Source organism: Urocitellus parryii, chromosome 9 (genome assembly GCF_045843805.1).
Source record: "Urocitellus parryii isolate mUroPar1 chromosome 9, mUroPar1.hap1, whole genome shotgun sequence".
Classification (NCBI taxonomy): Eukaryota; Metazoa; Chordata; class Mammalia; order Rodentia; family Sciuridae; genus Urocitellus; species Urocitellus parryii.
This window is the reverse complement of record NC_135539.1, coordinates 11,052,326-11,069,401: the sequence shown is the minus strand read 5'-3', so window position 1 is coordinate 11,069,401 and position 17,076 is coordinate 11,052,326. Positions and strand designations below refer to the sequence as shown.

Genomic DNA, 17,076 nt, shown 5'->3' with positions numbered 1-17,076 from the left:
AAAAGTGTTCCTCCAGGTGGGAGGCTAGGAATCAAAGCTTGAATTTTCATAGAAGGAGGCAGAGAGGTTGGGCACCATGTAAAAATGAGGTCGAATCTGGGTTCCTGTACTTCACTTGGCTTCTCTGATCCTTAGTGCTTTCCGGTGAAAGGGGACTCAGGTTGTGTTCAGGTCACCCATCTGTGCTGCCGGTGGTGTTGAAATAGCCAGAGAGTGGCAGTTTTACCTACTGCATCATGGTTCCTAGAGTCTGGCCATGGAGATAGAAGGTGGTATGCAGGGTTCCATTGGCAGTTTACTTATCAGGTAAAAGCAACAGAAATTGGTGACAAATTGGGTAGTGCTAGCTAGAGCATCAGAGTCAAAAAGCAACAGATACCGCACACAATAGTCACTTCTTTTCTGTATCGGGCACCTATTGTGTACGCTTTTCTTGGCTCATGAGGCCTCTTGGAGGAAGCGACCTGACCCTTGGACAGAAGAGAAACGGGAGGCAGGAGGGTGTGGGAAGATGTGGCTGTGGTCTTCCTGCCCTCCCCCATCGCAGTCCTGTCTTTTACCAGAAGGCACTGTGGGACCTTGGGCAAAACTTTGGTCACCTGTTCCTGCACTATGGTGGCAGCCGTAGCAGGGACACTGTAGAGTGTTGATTTTTGAGAGGCAACAGGAGCGCAAAGTGTCCTGTATCTTAAAATGATGAGATGAATTCAGTGCTATCCTCTCCCCCGAGCCTCCACTCCTTTTGGAAGCCCAGGTGAGCAGCGCAGAGGCGCTTCAGGTAATAAGATCAACGAAAGTTATTTAATTCTTGGTACTCGGGAGCAAGACTCTCCCTCCTGGCCCCAGGAACCTGATTGGCCTCCCAGCCCACTGGGGGACCTACACGCAGAGGTCCGGACGCAGGCTCCAGGCAGTCCCTGGTACCCGCCCCTGCCTGGCTCCGCCCAGACCGCGGGAAGGTGAGGCCGGGGGCGGGGCCAGAGGTGGGGGTCGGCCAGGCTTGAAGACTGCACTGCCCGCCAGCCTGGCCCACACCTGTCACCCTCCCATGGGTCTGCTACCTCCGTGCTCCCCAATAATGCTGCTACTCTTGCTGCTGCTGCTGCTGGGACCTGGCCCCGGACCCAGCGTGGGTAAGTGATGACCCGGCCTCCTCCAGCCCTCCCGGGGGACTTAGGAGCTCAGCATCCCAACTCACCAGCCTGCCCCAGGTCCCCAGGAGCTGCACAACCCCCAGCCCTCTCTTCTGATATCCACCCACTCATCCATCCCAGGGACGCAGCCACCCTGTCCCCTACTTCTGTCCAGGGCCTCCCACATAGCACACTCTACCTAAGGACTCAGAACCAGCCCTGACCTTCCCCAGAGGTTCAGAGTCCTCCCCTCAAATAGCCTCCAGAGCCACTCAGAGCCCCTACCCCTGCCGTCCTGATCCCCATTCTTGTGAGCTGACCATCAATCACTCTGAGGTTGGATCTCAGACCTCATGGGGGTGGCGAGCAGGGGCAGAGGGGCTGGGCTTGCTGGTGGGTGAAGAACATATGGTCTCCTTCTCATCTCTCCCTGGGGTCACCCTCAGAGAGGTCCCCTTGGTGGCTGCCCATTTCTGGAGCCCACAGTTGAGCAGCACACTCAGGGAACATACGGGCACCCTAAGACAGCCACCCAGGAACAGCACCCCCCTCACCTGGGCACTGGGGTGCACAACTCCTCAGACCCAGGCTGCAGATTCAGCAAAATGCTTGGAGGGGAGTAGCTGCATGCACAACCCAGGGACCCCCGAGACAGCCCCTGGGGGAAACTCACAGGAACCCTGGACACACTGCCAAGTACAGATGCATGGACCCGGGGCTCACAGGATACCCTGCCAGCCCAAGCCCTCCCAAAGGAGGCTGCCCGCCCGCGGGCAGACAGAGCAAACAGACCCCAGCCTGACCTGCCCCACCTATGTTGGCACAAAGGGAGTGTTTTCTTCGGTTTCAAACCCGCCCCATGCCTGAGCCCTTCTTAGGTCTGTTCCTAGACCTCAGGATGCCAGAGAGTGGTCAGATGGTGGTGTTGGTGGTGGGAACTCTGCAGAAAGCTTCAAAATATGGTCCTGAGGCTGGGCCCTTGTCTGGGGTGCTTAGGGTGGATGTGTTCCAGGGAGCTTAGTGGATCCAGAAGTCTATCAAGTGCCAGGGCATTCAGAGCTTCCTGTCAGAGGTTTGCTCTGTAATATCACCCAGGTTGGAGGGTCATCCTCTTAAGCAGACAGCAGCACAGTCCGACAAGGGTCCCTGGGGCCACCTGGGGGCTGAGGCAGTTGTGGAGGGAGGTGGTCTGTGAGCCTGGTAAGACTGGGTAAGAGCATTTGCAGTAGAGTGTGGATGTGCTGGGTATGACTGGAGAGAGCACAGGATTCCTGGTGCAGGAGAGCGGGCCCTGGAGGAGTCGGAGGACTTGACCCCCACTGGGCCTTGGGGTGCAGTGGGGCCCCTGAGCTTTATCCAGAGCCCATAGGAGCCATGGAAGGTTTGAGGCAGCTGTGTAGGTGGCTGGGAGAGTGAGGACAGGTAAACTTTTGAATTCTAAACTCATTTTTTTTGCCTTTTCCTCTTTTTTTGACACCAAGGGAGCTCTGGCCCCCACCACCACTAATAGGCTACTTTTTTCCCACTGTGAACAATACGACGTCATTTGGATTTGGCCTGGACTCCTCCAAAGAGCCACTGTAGAGAGACAGGTCCTAATTAAGAGAAAGTGATGTCTACATGCTAGGCGTTCACCTGCACTGACCTCGGGCCTGGTGTGTTGGGGAGCAGATGCCCAGGACACAAGCCTGGGCATGAGTTTCTGTTCTGCTGCTGCTGTCCCTGGGCCGGGAGGAAGGAGCCCTGGTTCATGGGTCAGAAGCTTGGGTCAGAGCCCCAGCTTAAGGGCTATGGGCTGTATGAGGGCCACCTTTCCCAGATGGCCTCTTCTTTCCCAGTTGTCAACTGCAAGGGTTTCCATCACAGCTCATGGGTACTGTTATGTGTCAGGGCTGTGACAGGATCCAGACAAATGGCCAGGCCCAGGTCCGGGGAGCTTCCCAAACTAGGAGAACGCTGCTCCCAGGCAGTGAACATAAGGAGATCCAAAGGCCCTGAGCCAGAGTCTGGGTGAGAACTGTGGAGCCCAGGGACTGGAAAGCCCCCAGAGGAGTGCTCCTCGGTGACGTCATCGCTGATGCGCAGTGCCCCGTACAGGCAGCTGAACTAGCATTTACTGCAGAACTTGCAAAGAGACTGTGTCTAGAGTTGACAGGGGCAGGGGGTCAGGAATCAGAGTGTTCCAGGAAGGGGGACCAGCCAGCACGAAGGCCCATGGCATCACCTTTTACTTGGTGTAGTCTGTGACTCATTTTCCTTTCACAGCTGCCTTGAGGGTATTGACTGTAGGTGTTAGAGGCTGCACGCTCCGTCTCATTTTATTCTGCTAGGAGAGGTTATGTTTTCCTCCATTTCCCAAATCAGGAAACCAAGGTACACAGTGGTCCCTAATTTGTCCAAGGTCACACAGGTAGGAAACAGGATTTGAACCCAGACAGGCTGCAACATCCAGTCCCTTCGCAGTCTAATGTCCCTCCCTAGGGCCAGGGGAGTCCTGACCTGAAGCCTCTGACCTTTGTTTACCTCTCAGCATCTAGGAGGTCACATGTGCGCCGGCGTGGGATCCTGGAACTGGCAGGGACTTTGAACTGCATCGGCACCCGAACCCCTATGGCCTACATGAACTACGGCTGCTATTGTGGTCTGGGTGGCCATGGCCAACCCCAGGATGCCATCGACTGGTGAGTGTACATTTGGGTCCAGGCTAGAAGTTGCTCCTGCCCCCTGAGGCCCACGAGGAAGTGCCCAAAGCTGAAGTTGGGGGTTCCTGCAGGAAGATCCCAGCATGCGGTGCTGCCTCCTGGGTTATGTGGCCAGAGAGGACACGTCTTGGTGACAGCTGCCTCTAACCCTGACCGTGGGCTAACTATGCTGCCTAGAAGGTAATATAACTAAAACCAGGCTTAAACACACCAGAACTGCTCCGAGCATCCCTTTGAATCCTCACATCAACCCCATTTCATGGACAAGGAGACTGAGGCGCTTAAAGGTTAAGTTACCTGTCTGGGCTGCATAGAGTAAGGCGTGGGACCTGGTATTTGAACTCTGGCAGTCTGACTGCATTCATGCCCCAACCCCTGCCCTCTGCAACCATGTGAGAAGGGTCTGATCCTGGAAGGCTGAGCTCTTCCTGTGACTTCCTCATTTACTCTCATGGCCAGCTTGAAGATAGTCATGGTGCTTGTCCCCATTTTACAGATGAAGGCCCTGAGGCTCCAAGGGGTGCAACTATTGGCACCCCTAAGAGGTACACTGTGCCAAGTTCAGCTGCCTCTTTCCTAGTTGGAGGTCTTGACTAACCCTTGAGCCACAGATGCTCCTGCCACCGGTAGCGACCTCCCCGACTCTGGTTGGCTGGTTCCTGCGTGTCCTTCAGAGGCAGCTCAGCCACACGGTCTCCAGGGAACCTTCTCTGGAGCCTCACTGGGTCTGCCATCTCCTCTGGGCTCTTAATGTCCCTCTGTTTAACGTGTGTTCCCGTTCCTGTGTCTGGTGGCTTATCTGTCTCCCTCCCCAGACTGGGGGCTTCCTAAGAGCAGAGCAGGAACTGGCTGACCTCCTGGGCCTGTCTGTTGAGGGCTCAGACAAGTGGAGAGATACCAGTGGATGAATGAGTGGGTAGACGAATGAATGACAGGTTTGATGGCATTTGTGGGTGTTCCCGGGGTCACTGGTCAACAGTGAATGTTTATCGAGGCCGGGAGGGCCTGGGACAGAGGTGCTGTCCTCACAGAACTTTGGTCATCCCAGAAAGACGGATGTTAACGAGGTTTATAATGAGGGTTTCCTTACGTACCTGCCCGGAAGGGAGGGATCCTGGGTTTTATGAAAGGGTGTGTCAGGAGACAGTGTAGCCTGGGGAGACAGGAGGAGGCCATGACATCCCAAGGGGAGGTGCCCAGGCAGAGGGTGCCACATGGACAGAGTTGGGGTGAAAGGGGCTTGGCTTGCTGGAGGGACAGAAAGGAGGCTGGGATGGCTGGAGCACAGAGGCTCAGAGCAAGGCGAGGAGGCTGCCTGGGGGTGGCCAGGGATGGAGGCTGTGCAGGGCTCATGGAACCAGTGGGATTTTTCCCTAGCGTTGAGCTTACCAGGGATAAAGCTTCCACCGGAAGGCACTGTCTCCGTAGGGGTCTGCACTCACCGGTAGCCCCAGCAAGGGAGGATGCAGGAGTTCCCTGCAGGCACCCACCTGCTGGCCTGTCTGCGTGACACCCGCAGGTGCTGCTATCACCATGACTGCTGCTACACTCGCGCAGAGGAGGCTGGCTGCAGACCCAAGTTGGAGCGCTACTCCTGGCAGTGTGACAACCAGCGCATCCTGTGTGGTGAGTCACAGCAGGGTACACATCAGTGTCCCCAAGAGTCCCCTGGGCATCCCGGAAGAGCCAGGTGATTCCTGTGCTCTTCTTGTAATAACACAGGGTTGTTCTTAACTCTCCATAGACCATCCCTTAGGTTTTATGTACAAGAGATTTTTTTTACACTGCGTATATGAAACACACACGCGCCCACATACACAGAAACCTATTTATTTAGTGTCTGGACAAAAAGGAAAAATAGATAGTGGGGCTGTGGTTGTAGCTCAGTGATACAGTACTTGCCTAGCATGTGTGAGACACTGGATTCAATCCTCAGCACCACATATAAATAAATAAACAAATAAATGTATTTGTTTACCTATACCTAAAAATCTTTTTTTTTTAATTTATTTTTTTAAGAGAGAGAGAGAGAGAGAGAGAACTTTTTTTAATATTTATTTTTTAGTTCTCGGCGGACACAACATCTTTGTTGGTATGTGGTGCTGAGGATCGAGCCCGGGCCGCACGCATGCCAGGCGAGCGTGCTACCGCTTGGCCACGTCCCCAGCCCCCCTAAAAATCTTTAAAAAGAAGAAAAAAGAAAAGGATAGAATGATACCAGGTATAAACAACCATCAGAAGGATTCTGGGTTAAAAACCCACAGTGTTTCCACACTGTGGAATACTCTGCAACCAAAGACAGAGTAAGATAGAAATATATGCCGACATAGAAAGATATTGACTGAAAAACCAACTGCAGAATGACTTTGACAGTACAGCCTTATTTGTGTTTGAAAAAAAGAAAAAAGGATAAAAGACATTCATGGACTTAAGAAAGGATAAAAGACATTCATGGACTTTCCAAACTGGTGAAAAGCAACAGGATTCAGATGGGTATTAGAAAAGAATTTTGTCTCCTTAAAGAACTTTTGTTTAACCTTAAACAATGGTAAATGGGTTTATTTACCACTGGATATTCAAGAACCTTTAATATGCTAATAATGTATATTCAGAGGAAAGAGACCAAAGAAGCTTGTGTTTTCAGAGCATCAATTAATTCCCCCCTTGGAAGACTGATTGGAAAATACTGGTTCACCCAATTAAACTTTGGAGTTAAAAAAAAAAAAAAAGGATAAAAGAATCTTGCAGAATAGTACCATACTACCTTCCACGGCTTGATGTAGGCATATAGAAAGCTCAGAAAAAGATGTGTAAGGATAGACTCCAAACTGAGGGTGGCCATGATTGTCTCTAGGGACAGGATTGAAGGGCACGAGGGTAGAGGGCAACTTCATGTTCTTTGTATGCTTCCATGTTTTACAAAGAGAATGTCTTCATGAATTAAAGTCAAGCTGAGGGGCCGGGGTTGTGGCTCAGTGGTAGAGCGCTTGCCTCGAATGCATGAGGCAGTGGGTTCGATCCTCAGCACCACATAAAAATAAATAAAATAAAGCTATTGTGTTATCTACAACTAAAAAAAAAAATTAAAAAAAAAAAAAGTTAAGTGGAGTGCGGTGGCACAAGCCTGTAAGCCCAGCAACTCTGGAGGCTGAAGCAGGAGGATTGGATGTTCAAAGGCGGTCTCAGCAATTTAGTGAGGCCCAAAGCAGTTTAGCAAGATGCTACCTCAAAGTAAAAAATAAAAAGGGGGGCTGGGGACGTGGCTCAAGCGGTAGTGCACTAGCCTGGCATGCGTGCGGCCCGGGTTCGATCCTCAGCACCACATTAAAAAAAAAAAAAAAAGATGTTGTGCTGAAAACTAAAATAAATAAATAAATAAATAAAATAAAAAGGGCTGGGGATGTGGTTCAATGGTTAAGTAAGGGTCCCTGAGTTCAATCTCCAATACCAAAAAAAGAAAAGAAAAAACAAATGTTGAAACGGAAAGGAATACGTGGCCTGAAGTATTTTAGGTTAAAGTGCACAGATGTCAGCAATTTATTGGAAACGTGTCAAAACCAAACAAAGCTGGGCATGGTGACACATGCCTGTCAGGTAGGAATGACATCAGTCTGGTGATCGGCAGATGGTGTATGGTGGTCCTGGTCATTCTCAGGATCTTTAGGCTGACCTTGTCTCCATTATCTGATCAGTAGATAGTACTGTAAGGTTCCCTGAATCATAGGTTTCTTAAAATGTCCTATCTCTTTTGACTTAACCTATTTATTGGTGGGCTAATTAACAGTGCACAGGTAGACTTATGGGTTTCCCAGAAATTTGGGAGTGACAGGCCTCAGAGACAGACTGGCCTGGGGAAGCAAGGGAAACTTCTGGGGGGAGCCAGCCTGGATGAATGTGCCTTTAGGTCCCGATGCCCCGGGGTCCTGAACAATTATTGCATTCCGCAGCAACTTGGGCGTTACCCCAGTGTGGCTCCAGGAGCAGGCACCCCTGGGGTTGAGTTACACTCACCTGTTCCTTTGTAATCCCACCCCTTCTGCCTTTTTCGGATAGAATGTCCTAAGAAACAGTGTCCCCCCCCAAACAAAAAGCCCACTTCCAAATGCGCTCCCTCTCTCTCATCAGCCTCCGGTGACCTTCTCTTGCCCCCCGTTTTTGGGAAGCCATCCTGAAGCTTATACAAGGTATTCTGTGTCTGTGTGATACTTTGCGTTACCCCAAATTCACACAGGTGACTTTGGGTTCAGCTGCCCGCGCTGGTCAGGGGCGCCACTTGTCCTTCCTTGGTGTCTGTTTTCTACCTGTTTCTTGTTTCTTCTGTCCCGTCTCAGGGGAATGGATGGGTCATGGTGAAGCGAAAATGTTAAAAGAAAAAAAAAAAAAATTCCTGTGCGGGTTCATTTCCAGTTCATTTCGTTGGCCAAGCCCTAGTCTCCCAGTGTCTGTTTCCTAGTCTGTCCACTGCGGGTGGAATTGGAGCCTGTCTGGTATGAGGTTGAAGTGACAGGACACTGTGCCTCATGCATAGCAGGGGCCATGGAATAAGTGACCCAACAGAGAACCTGCCTTGAGAGTGACCCAGCGACACCCCACTGAGGGCAGGACTGGGCGAGTGCAGGGCAGCAGCTTTGGCTCACCCTGAGGCCTCCCCAAGAGGAAGCTGTTTCTCCTTCAATTCTCTTTTAATTGTGTGGAGGGGAGGAGAAAGTCTCAGTTCATCGCTGCTTAACTTTCACACCTCTCTAATATTTGCTGATCCTTTTTTTTTTTTTTTTGTTTAGTTTGGCTTTTCTGGTACCAGGAATGGAACCCCAAGGGTGCACTACCTAACTGAGCTACATCCCCAGCCCTCTTTTACTTTTTGAGATAAGATCTCACTAAGTTACCTAGGCTGGTCTCCAACTTGTGATCCTTCTGCCTCAGCTGCCTAAACTGCTGGGATTACAGTCTTGTTTACTTAGTTACTTAATTGATTGATTGATTCTGAGGTATGGAGGGTTGAACCCAGGGACTTGCACATGCTAAGGCAACTGTACCACTGAGCTAGGCCACAAGCTTGATTCCTTCCTAAACAGAGAAAACCACTCTGGCTGATAACTGTATCCAAGAGTTCTACATTGAATTCTGGCTTGGCTTTTTACCTATCTACTAATAGTTTGTTAATTTTTTTTTTTTTTTTGGTTTCCACACTGTATTAGTTTATCTTGAACCACAAGCAACATGAGAATGATTATCATACTGCATCCTAACATCTCCATATTCATTGTACCTGACCAACGTCTCCTAACATCAAGAGAAAAACTACAATTAAAAATGTTAGGTGTCTCCAAGGCAATCTCTCTTATTTTATCTTCTCTCTATCTATCTATCTATTTATTTATTTTTCTGATACTGGAGATGGAACCCAGGACCTCATATACTAGGCAAACTAACAATGAGCCACACCCCAGCCCAACCTTACTGATTTCTAAACAAGGCAACGAAAAATAAAAATGAGTGAGACATTTATTTTTAAGACTCAGTCACACATGGTAGTGTTCACCTATAGGTGACTCAGTAGGGTGACGCAGGAGGATTGCAAGTTCAAGGACAGCTTGGGCAATTTAGGGAGAACCTGTCTCCAAATGAAAAGGGCTGGTAGTGAAGTTCAGTGGTGAGTGGCTCTGGGTTCAATCTCCAGAACCAGAGAGAGAAGGGGGGTGGGGGAGGAAGAGAGAGAGAGAGACAGACAGACAGACTGACTCAATGGTGCTTTCCATTTATAGTGTCCTTTCAAATAAATTTTAAAGCAGAATTAAAGTTCAGTCAGTGAGACTCAGACTTATCTGAAGAGTTAGAAATGAACCAGAAAACTGCTTCTATCACTTTTTTGCTTTTAAATGAGAATAAACATAATGCAAAATTCATCATTTTAAAGCATACAACTCAGTTATAATATAGTCACAATGTCACCCAACCATTATCAAAATATTCTCAATTTCTCCCCTCAAAAAATATACCCAATAGAGACTGGGGATGTGGCTGTACAACAGAATGCTTGTCTGGCATGCATAAGGTCCTGGGTTCAATCCCCAGCACTGTAACACACACACACACACACACACACACACACACACAAACAAGCAAAAAAAAAAAAAAAAAAACTTATACCCACAGCCAGTCCCCAGTCTCCCACCCTCCCATTTCTCCTTATCACCAGCACCGGATGCAGAAAAAGATAGACTGGGTCTACCTAGAAAAGCAAATGCAGGAAACCATTGAAATGCAAAGCAAAGAAAGCTAGCCCAAGCCCTTAGCCTGGGCCCTTGGCCTAGCCCTTGGACCTAGCCCTTGACCCACACTCTTCCCTGCAAAAGATAACCGAGGGCAACTGGAAAACTTGGTGCAAGACTGTGTGACTCCACCCTGGCTCCATCTCTAGTCCAGCCCCCACCTGCCCCTCTAGGAGTATTAACACCCCACACCCAGGGGCTGCTCACCCAGGGGCTGCTCTCTCCCTCTGAAGATGGCTGGCATTCTCTGTTCTCTTAAATAAATCTCTCTCTACCCTAACGGCCAGGCCGAGTGCTGACATTCTTTTCTGCACATGTGGCAGGGACTCCACTTGTGCAGAGTTGAGCCCCCCCCCCCCTCATCTTGGGAACACCTTGGACCTCAAGGACAAGCCTATCAATGTGATTTCTACCTCTATGCACGTTCCTAGACCAGGATACCAAGCTAGGTACGTGCATAGAGGTAGAAATGAGTGTGAGTGGTATGAGTGGAATTGCACGGTATGTGGATCTCCACCCCGGCTTCTTTCACTTGGTGCCCTATTTTGGAAGTTCATCCACATCGTAGGGTGTTTTGGTGCTTCATTCCTTTTATGACCAAATTGTGTTCTACAGTATGGCTCTGCCACCTTTCATTCTGCAATGGTTCCAAGGATGGCCATTTAAATTGTTTCTACCTTCTGGCTATTGTGAATAGTGCCGCTGTGAACATCCACAAAAAAGCATTTATTTGAGTACCTGTTTTTAGTTAAAGTACACACACACACACACACACTACACACATATATAGACTGTACTGGGTCATATGGTAATTCTATTTTTTTGGGGGGGATTGGGGAGCACCAGGGGTTGAACTCAGTGGCACTTGACCACTGAGCCACATCCCAAGCCCTTTTTTGTATTTTATTTAGAGACAAGGTCTCACTGAGTTGCTTAGTGCCTCGTTTTTGCTGAGTCTGGCTTTAACCTTGTGATCTTCTGCCTCAACCTCTGGAGCTTCTGAGACTATAGGCATGCATCATTATGCCTGGCTCCTTTTCTTGATAATGTCCTCAATGCTCCAAAGTTTTTAATTTTGATGAAATCCAGTTCACCTACTTTGTCTATTGTGGCTCATATTTTTGATGTCTGAAGAATCCATTGCCAAATTCAAGGTCAGGAAAGCTTACCGGTTTTCTCCTAACAGTTTTATTTTATTTTATTTTGTACTTGGAATTGAACCCAGGAATGCTTTACCACTGAGCCATATCCCCAGCCCTTATTAATGTTTTACTTTGAGACAGGGTCTTACTACATTGCTGAGGCTGGCCTCAAATTTGTGATCCTGCCTGAGTTTCTAGGATTACAGGTGTGTGCCATCACACCCAGCCTAATTTTATAGTTTCAACTCTTAAATTTATTAATTTGTTTTGAGTTAATTTTATACATAGAGTGAGTGGAAAGGGTCCAGTTAGTTTTTTGGCATGATGTTATTCAGCTGTCTCTGCATCCTTTATTGAAGGGACTTTTCTTTCTCTTTTGAATATTCTTGGCATTTCCGTGTTGAAAATGGCTTGTCCCTAGATGGATGACGGTTCCATCACTTTGCTCAAGCCTCAGTTCGCCTACCTGCGAGTTACGTGTTGCAGGGTTTGTAACATGATAAGCAGATTGAATGGGAGTTCTTCTTCTCTTTCTCCCCTTCTCTCCCCCCTGTCTTCTTGCTGTGTGTCTGCCAATAAAACCCAGCCTCTGGAGACAGGTCTGCCCTGCAGGCCAGAAGGTGATCATGATGGTTACTGGTGGGTGATTTTAGATATGCGTGGACTCTCAGCCATGTCTCCATAGTATGAGTTGAAGAACTGGCATAAGAACAAAACTGAATTCATATGGAGACACAGTTATCCTAGAAATTCAGGCAGGAACACAAATTTGAGGCCAGCCTCAGCAACGTAGTAAGACCCTGTCTCAAAATAAAACATAAAAAGGGCTTGGGATATGGCTCAGTGGTAAAGCATTCCTGGGTTCAATCCCCAGTACAAAATACACAGTAGGACTTGAGTGAGACCCAGCACCATCTTATGCAATCTGTCAATTAAAGTTAGGGAAACTGAGGCCCGGGGCCCGGGGAGGCGATATGGCCCTAAACAGCCCCTTTGCAGCACCAGCAGGGAGGTGAAACATGGCTCAATGGTGAGATCTGCTGAAGATCTTTTCCTTTTCTCTTCAATTTGCATGTTCTGCTTGCTCCTACCCATGCGAAAGGGATGTTTATGAAATATTTATTGGTATGTTCGTCGGTGGAATTCTGTGCCCGTTGACAGAACTGTCCTCCCTGAACCCAATGAAGAGAACCAAAGTATCTATTATGCATTTTTTGGATAAAAATATTCTCTTATTCTGTTTGGAGATATTCTGAACATAGTTGTTTATTTAATTATGGGTATAAAATAGAGCTCATTTTCCATTTATGGGCTTGACAAATATATTAAAAAAATTTAAGCCTGCAATAATATTTACTAGCAGGTTTTAATTATTTTAAGGTTTTAATTTTAAGCTTAACCAGTGGTAGCTATTTTTCTCTTATAGTTTTATTTTTCTTGAACAGCATGGTTCCTTTGGATTCCTGAGGCCATGAGACCTTTTTTTTTTTTTTTTTGTACCAGAGATTGAATCCAGGAGTGCTTAGCCATAGAGCCACACCCCCAGCCTGTTTTTTCTTTGTTTCTGTTTGTGAGATAGGGTCTCCCTCGTTGCTCAGGGCTTCACTGAATTGTTGAGGCTGGCCTGGAACTTGCAATCCTTCTGCCTCAGGCTTTCCAGTCACTAGGATTACAGGCATGCACCACTTGCCCCACAGTGCTCCAGGCTTACATCTTGTTTTTAAAAGAAACTTTTTTTTTTTTTTGCTCAGGGAGAAGGTGGGAGGTACACCCTCCTGGTCCACCCCTTCCCAGCTCTGTGACCCTGGTTGAGTTTCCGACTCCTTCTGAGTCTCACTTTACTCCTCTGTAAAATGGGAATAATAAAACACAGTCGTTATCCTGTCGTGGTGGTGCATGCCTGTAATCCTAGCAGCTTGGAAGGCTGAAGCAGGAGGATGCCTGTGTGGTCCATTGGAGCTTGAGGATGGTGTAGGCTGGAGTATAGGGCCCAGGGTAAGAGTGGTAGTGATGGTATTGGAAAATGAGGGGGGACATTGAATGCTTTCTTTTTTGGGGAAGAACCAGAGAGGGTTTTTAAAAAGTATTTTTATTAGTTATTGATGGACCTTTATTTATTTATTTGTTTATATGCGGTGCTGAGAATCGAACCCAGTGCCTCACACCTGCTAGGCAAGTGCTCTTCCACTGAGCCACAACCTCAGCTCCCAGGGAGGGTTTTTTATGTTTTTATTTTGCTGGGCTGATTATTGAACCCAAGGTTGCTGTACCCCAGAACTATATCCCTGGCCCTTTAAAAAATTTTGAGACAGGATCTCTTTGGCTTTGAATTTACAATCCTCCAGCCTCAGCCTCCAGAGTAGCTGGGATTATAGGTGTGCTCCACCATACCTAGCTGATGTTACTTCTCTAAAGCTAGATATAACTTGTGGCAGGGCTTTTCACCCTTGACACTATTGACATATTGGGCCACATAATTCTCTGTTGCCAGGGGCTGTCCTGTGCACTGTGGGATGTTTAGCAGCATCTTTAGTTCTACACACTAGATGATGGTAGCACCCCCTCCCCCATTGTGACAAACTAAAATGTCTGTAGATGTTGCCAGATGCCCCCCTGGAGGCTCAGCTGCCCATGGTTGAGAATGGCTGGTCCATGTCATCAATGTACTTTATTTTGACCATGTCCCCATCAACTGCTCCACAAGGTTGCAGAGACCATGGGTGTTTGTAAATATTTGTGCCTTTATTTGAGGATTTTTGTGGGCAGCATCAAGTCTAGAATTGCTGGGTCCAATATTGTATTGGGGGTTCCTCTACAGCATAGAAAGGGCTGGGGGGCAATCTGAAGAGACAGGTAGAGAGCTTGTCACGAGGTACATTACATAGCAAGGACATTTAAAGAAGACTTAAATTGTGTTTACTTATATAGGCTAAGGGGGCAGAGTATCAAAATATCACACTGTGCCTCATAAATATGTGCAGCTATTATATATCAATTATAGTAAAAAAAAATAAAAGTTGGGGAAGAGGAGGGTCACCAAAGCTCCCAGAAGCCTCTTCCTTTCTTCCTTTTTCTTTCTTTCTTTCTTTCTTTCTTTCTTTCTTTCTTTCTTTCTTTCTTTCTTTTTTTTTTTTTTTTGGTACTGGGGATTGAACCAGGGGTGCTTAACCACTGAGCCCCATCCGCAGCCCTTTTTATTTTGAGACAGGGTCTTGCTAAGTTGCTCAGGGTCTCACTAAGTTGCTGAGATCTTCCTGCCTTGGCCTCCTGAGTTGCTAGGATTATAGGTGTGAGCTGCTGCACCTGGCTCCTAGCAACCACTTTCTTTGGGTGCAGCTGCTGAATGACAGGTAGACATTCTGATCTAACAGATACTGTACATTTGTGTTTGTGTGTGCGATGCTGGGGATGGAAACAGGGCCTTGAACATGCTAGGCAAACACTCTACCACTGAACTACTTCCCCCACTTTGTACATTAATCCATGAAATAGCTACTCTTCAAATCCTTTTAATAAAATGGATTTTCTTGGGCTGGGGATGTGGCTCAAGCGGTAGTAGGGTGCTCGCCTGGCATGCGTGCGGCCTGGGTTCGATTCTCAGCACCACATACAAACAAAGATGTTGTGTCCGCCGAAAACTAAAAAATAAATATTAAAAAAAATTCTCTCTCTCTCACTCTCTCTTTAAAAAAAAAAAATAAATAAAATGGATTTTCTTTCCATGATGAAAACATCATATGGCCCAAAGTAGAAATGTTTGAAATGACAAGGTATAAAAGTGGAGGAAATTAAACTCCCAATGATGCTACCCCAGACAACTCTCCCTTCTGGTGTTTTTCCTGTTTTCCTTTATGAAGATGTAATTAAAAAATATAATGGCGGGGCTGGGGATGTGGCTCAAGCGGTAACTCGCTCGCCAGGCATGCGCGGGGCGCTGCGTCCCATCCTCAGCACCACATACAAATAAAATAAAGATGTTGTGTCCACTGAAAACTGAAAAATAAATATTAAAAAATTATTTCTTTAAAAAAATATATAGTAAGTTTTGCACCCCTTATTTTTCTCTTACCTATAAGCTGTTTCCCATGCCAGTAAAACTCTTAAATAATCCTGTTATAACTTGGACCTTAAAGGTCCCAGTCAATACCCCATCCCGTCTCTGGAGTTGGATGCTGGAGGCTTGAGTTGGGCAGAGCTGGGTGGGGGTGCTGGTCTCCCCATGCCTTCCAGGGTTTCTTCTCCGCAAAGCGGAGTGCTGATGACTCTGCCTTTGGAGACTGTTCAGGTTGGGGAACAGAGACTTGTTCTTCTGGGTGCCTTGCTCTACACAGAAGCTTAACAAATGAATTAGAGTGAGATTTTTCCCTTCCAACCTTCTATTTTCCAAGTAGACAAGAGGAAGTGTCTCTCTGTTAAGTGATGGATTGACTACCAAATCTTGCTAATTTCTTTTCTATAAAACCCACACACCCATTTGAAGCCTCACAGCCTGCAGGCAGGCAGGCATCATCATCTAACTAGACTAATTCTAGAACTTTATCTCCATAGGTGTTTTTTTTTTTTTTTTTTTTTTTTTGGAGTGGGGGGAGGGTACTAGAAATTGAACCCAGGGGCGCTTAACCAACTGAGCCACATCTCCAGCCCTTTTTGAGACAGGGCCTCACTTAGTTGCTTAAATTGGCCTTGAATTGGAGATTCTCTTGCCTTAGCCTCTGGAGTTGCTGGGATTACAGGCAAGTACCACCGCTCCTGGCCCAGGTTTGATTTTTCTAGTTTCTCATGCATGTGTTTAAAGGCACAAAGCTTCTAAAACCATGGCTGAGCTAGCCATTTTCCAAGCTCCCACTTCTTCACCACGCCTTTTGAAGGAGATTAGAAGAATCTGATAGTGCAAGTTGTTCATTATGTCAAAAATTAAAAGTGCACACTAAAAGATAGTGGGTGTATCCATGGCTGTCAAAGGAGTGACATCATCTAGATTAATAACATGACTTTTAGACTACAAAGTCTTCCCAAGCCAATTAATGAGTTAAGTGGAATTCCCCAGCTAGAGGGGATTTATCTTTGCATGTCCTCAAAAGGTTAGCCCAGGAGGGAGGGGTGATAGGGGTCATGTGATGGCTACCTACAGTCAGGGCGTTTTTTTTTCTTGAGGGCTGGGGATGGATCTTGTGTATGGTAGGCCAGTGCTCTCTACCCCTGGGCTGCCTCTCCAGAACTGCTCCTGTTTTAAATGAAAGTTTAGGTAAGTCACATGGCCTGAAGGAGGGTCAAACCAGGCCTGGATGGCTGCCAGGCCCCTACTGTCTTATCTAAGCAGATCCCCAAGTGAAACAGTAATAATGTGACACAGAAGAGAAGCCAGAATTGTGTGGACATCAGACTGTCTATCTGAAATTTTAAGTTCCTTTTCACAGGGGCTGACATGCCCTCCTTCCTGGAGGGGACAAGCTGATGGAGAGCACCTGGCGAGATGTCCTGTTCTACACATACACACATGCCACACCTGACCCGTTCTGCCCAGCTGTGCTGGTTTCCCTGGCATTGACCCTGGAGTTTCTGCAGGGTTTAACCCCAGTCTCTCCACTCCTTCCAGGATCCACGGATGATGAATGCCAGAAGCTCCTGTGTAAGTGTGACAAGGAGATTGCTTACTGCCTAGCCGGTACCAAGTACAACTTTAAGTACCTCTTCTACCCCCCGTCTTTGTGTGAGGAGGACTCACCCAAGTGTGACTGACTCCGTGTTCATTTGCAAAAGGAAATAAAGCTCCCTTTCATTAATGAACAACAGAATTCAGTTTCTGGAGGAGGCAACTGAGGCCAAG

The 17,076-nt window shown here is 47.5% G+C and overlaps 1 protein-coding gene across 1 annotated transcript; it reads left to right on the top strand.

The window, feature by feature from the left end:
• The first annotated feature begins 1,048 nt into the window (after positions 1-1,048).
• Positions 1,049-17,056, top strand: Pla2g10 (phospholipase A2 group X). Its single transcript, XM_026409281.2, has 4 exons — positions 1,049-1,133; positions 3,664-3,814; positions 5,355-5,461; positions 16,846-17,056. Exons 1-4 carry the CDS (start codon positions 1,049-1,051, stop codon positions 16,986-16,988), a joined length of 486 nt encoding a protein of 161 aa, XP_026265066.1. The 3' UTR covers positions 16,989-17,056.
• Positions 17,057-17,076: the final 20 nt, after the last annotated feature.

Bases quoted from the DNA above. Each gene is read 5' to 3' on its own strand.
- Pla2g10 (XM_026409281.2), top strand. From the start codon at position 1,049: ATGGGTCTGCTACCTCCGTGCTCCCCAATAATGCTGCTACTCTTGCTG. The intron at 3,815-5,354 runs GTGAGTGTACAT...TGACACCCGCAG, and splicing joins CCCCAGGATGCCATCGACTG to GTGCTGCTATCACCATGACT. The intron at 5,462-16,845 runs GTGAGTCACAGC...CACTCCTTCCAG, and splicing joins CAACCAGCGCATCCTGTGTG to GATCCACGGATGATGAATGC.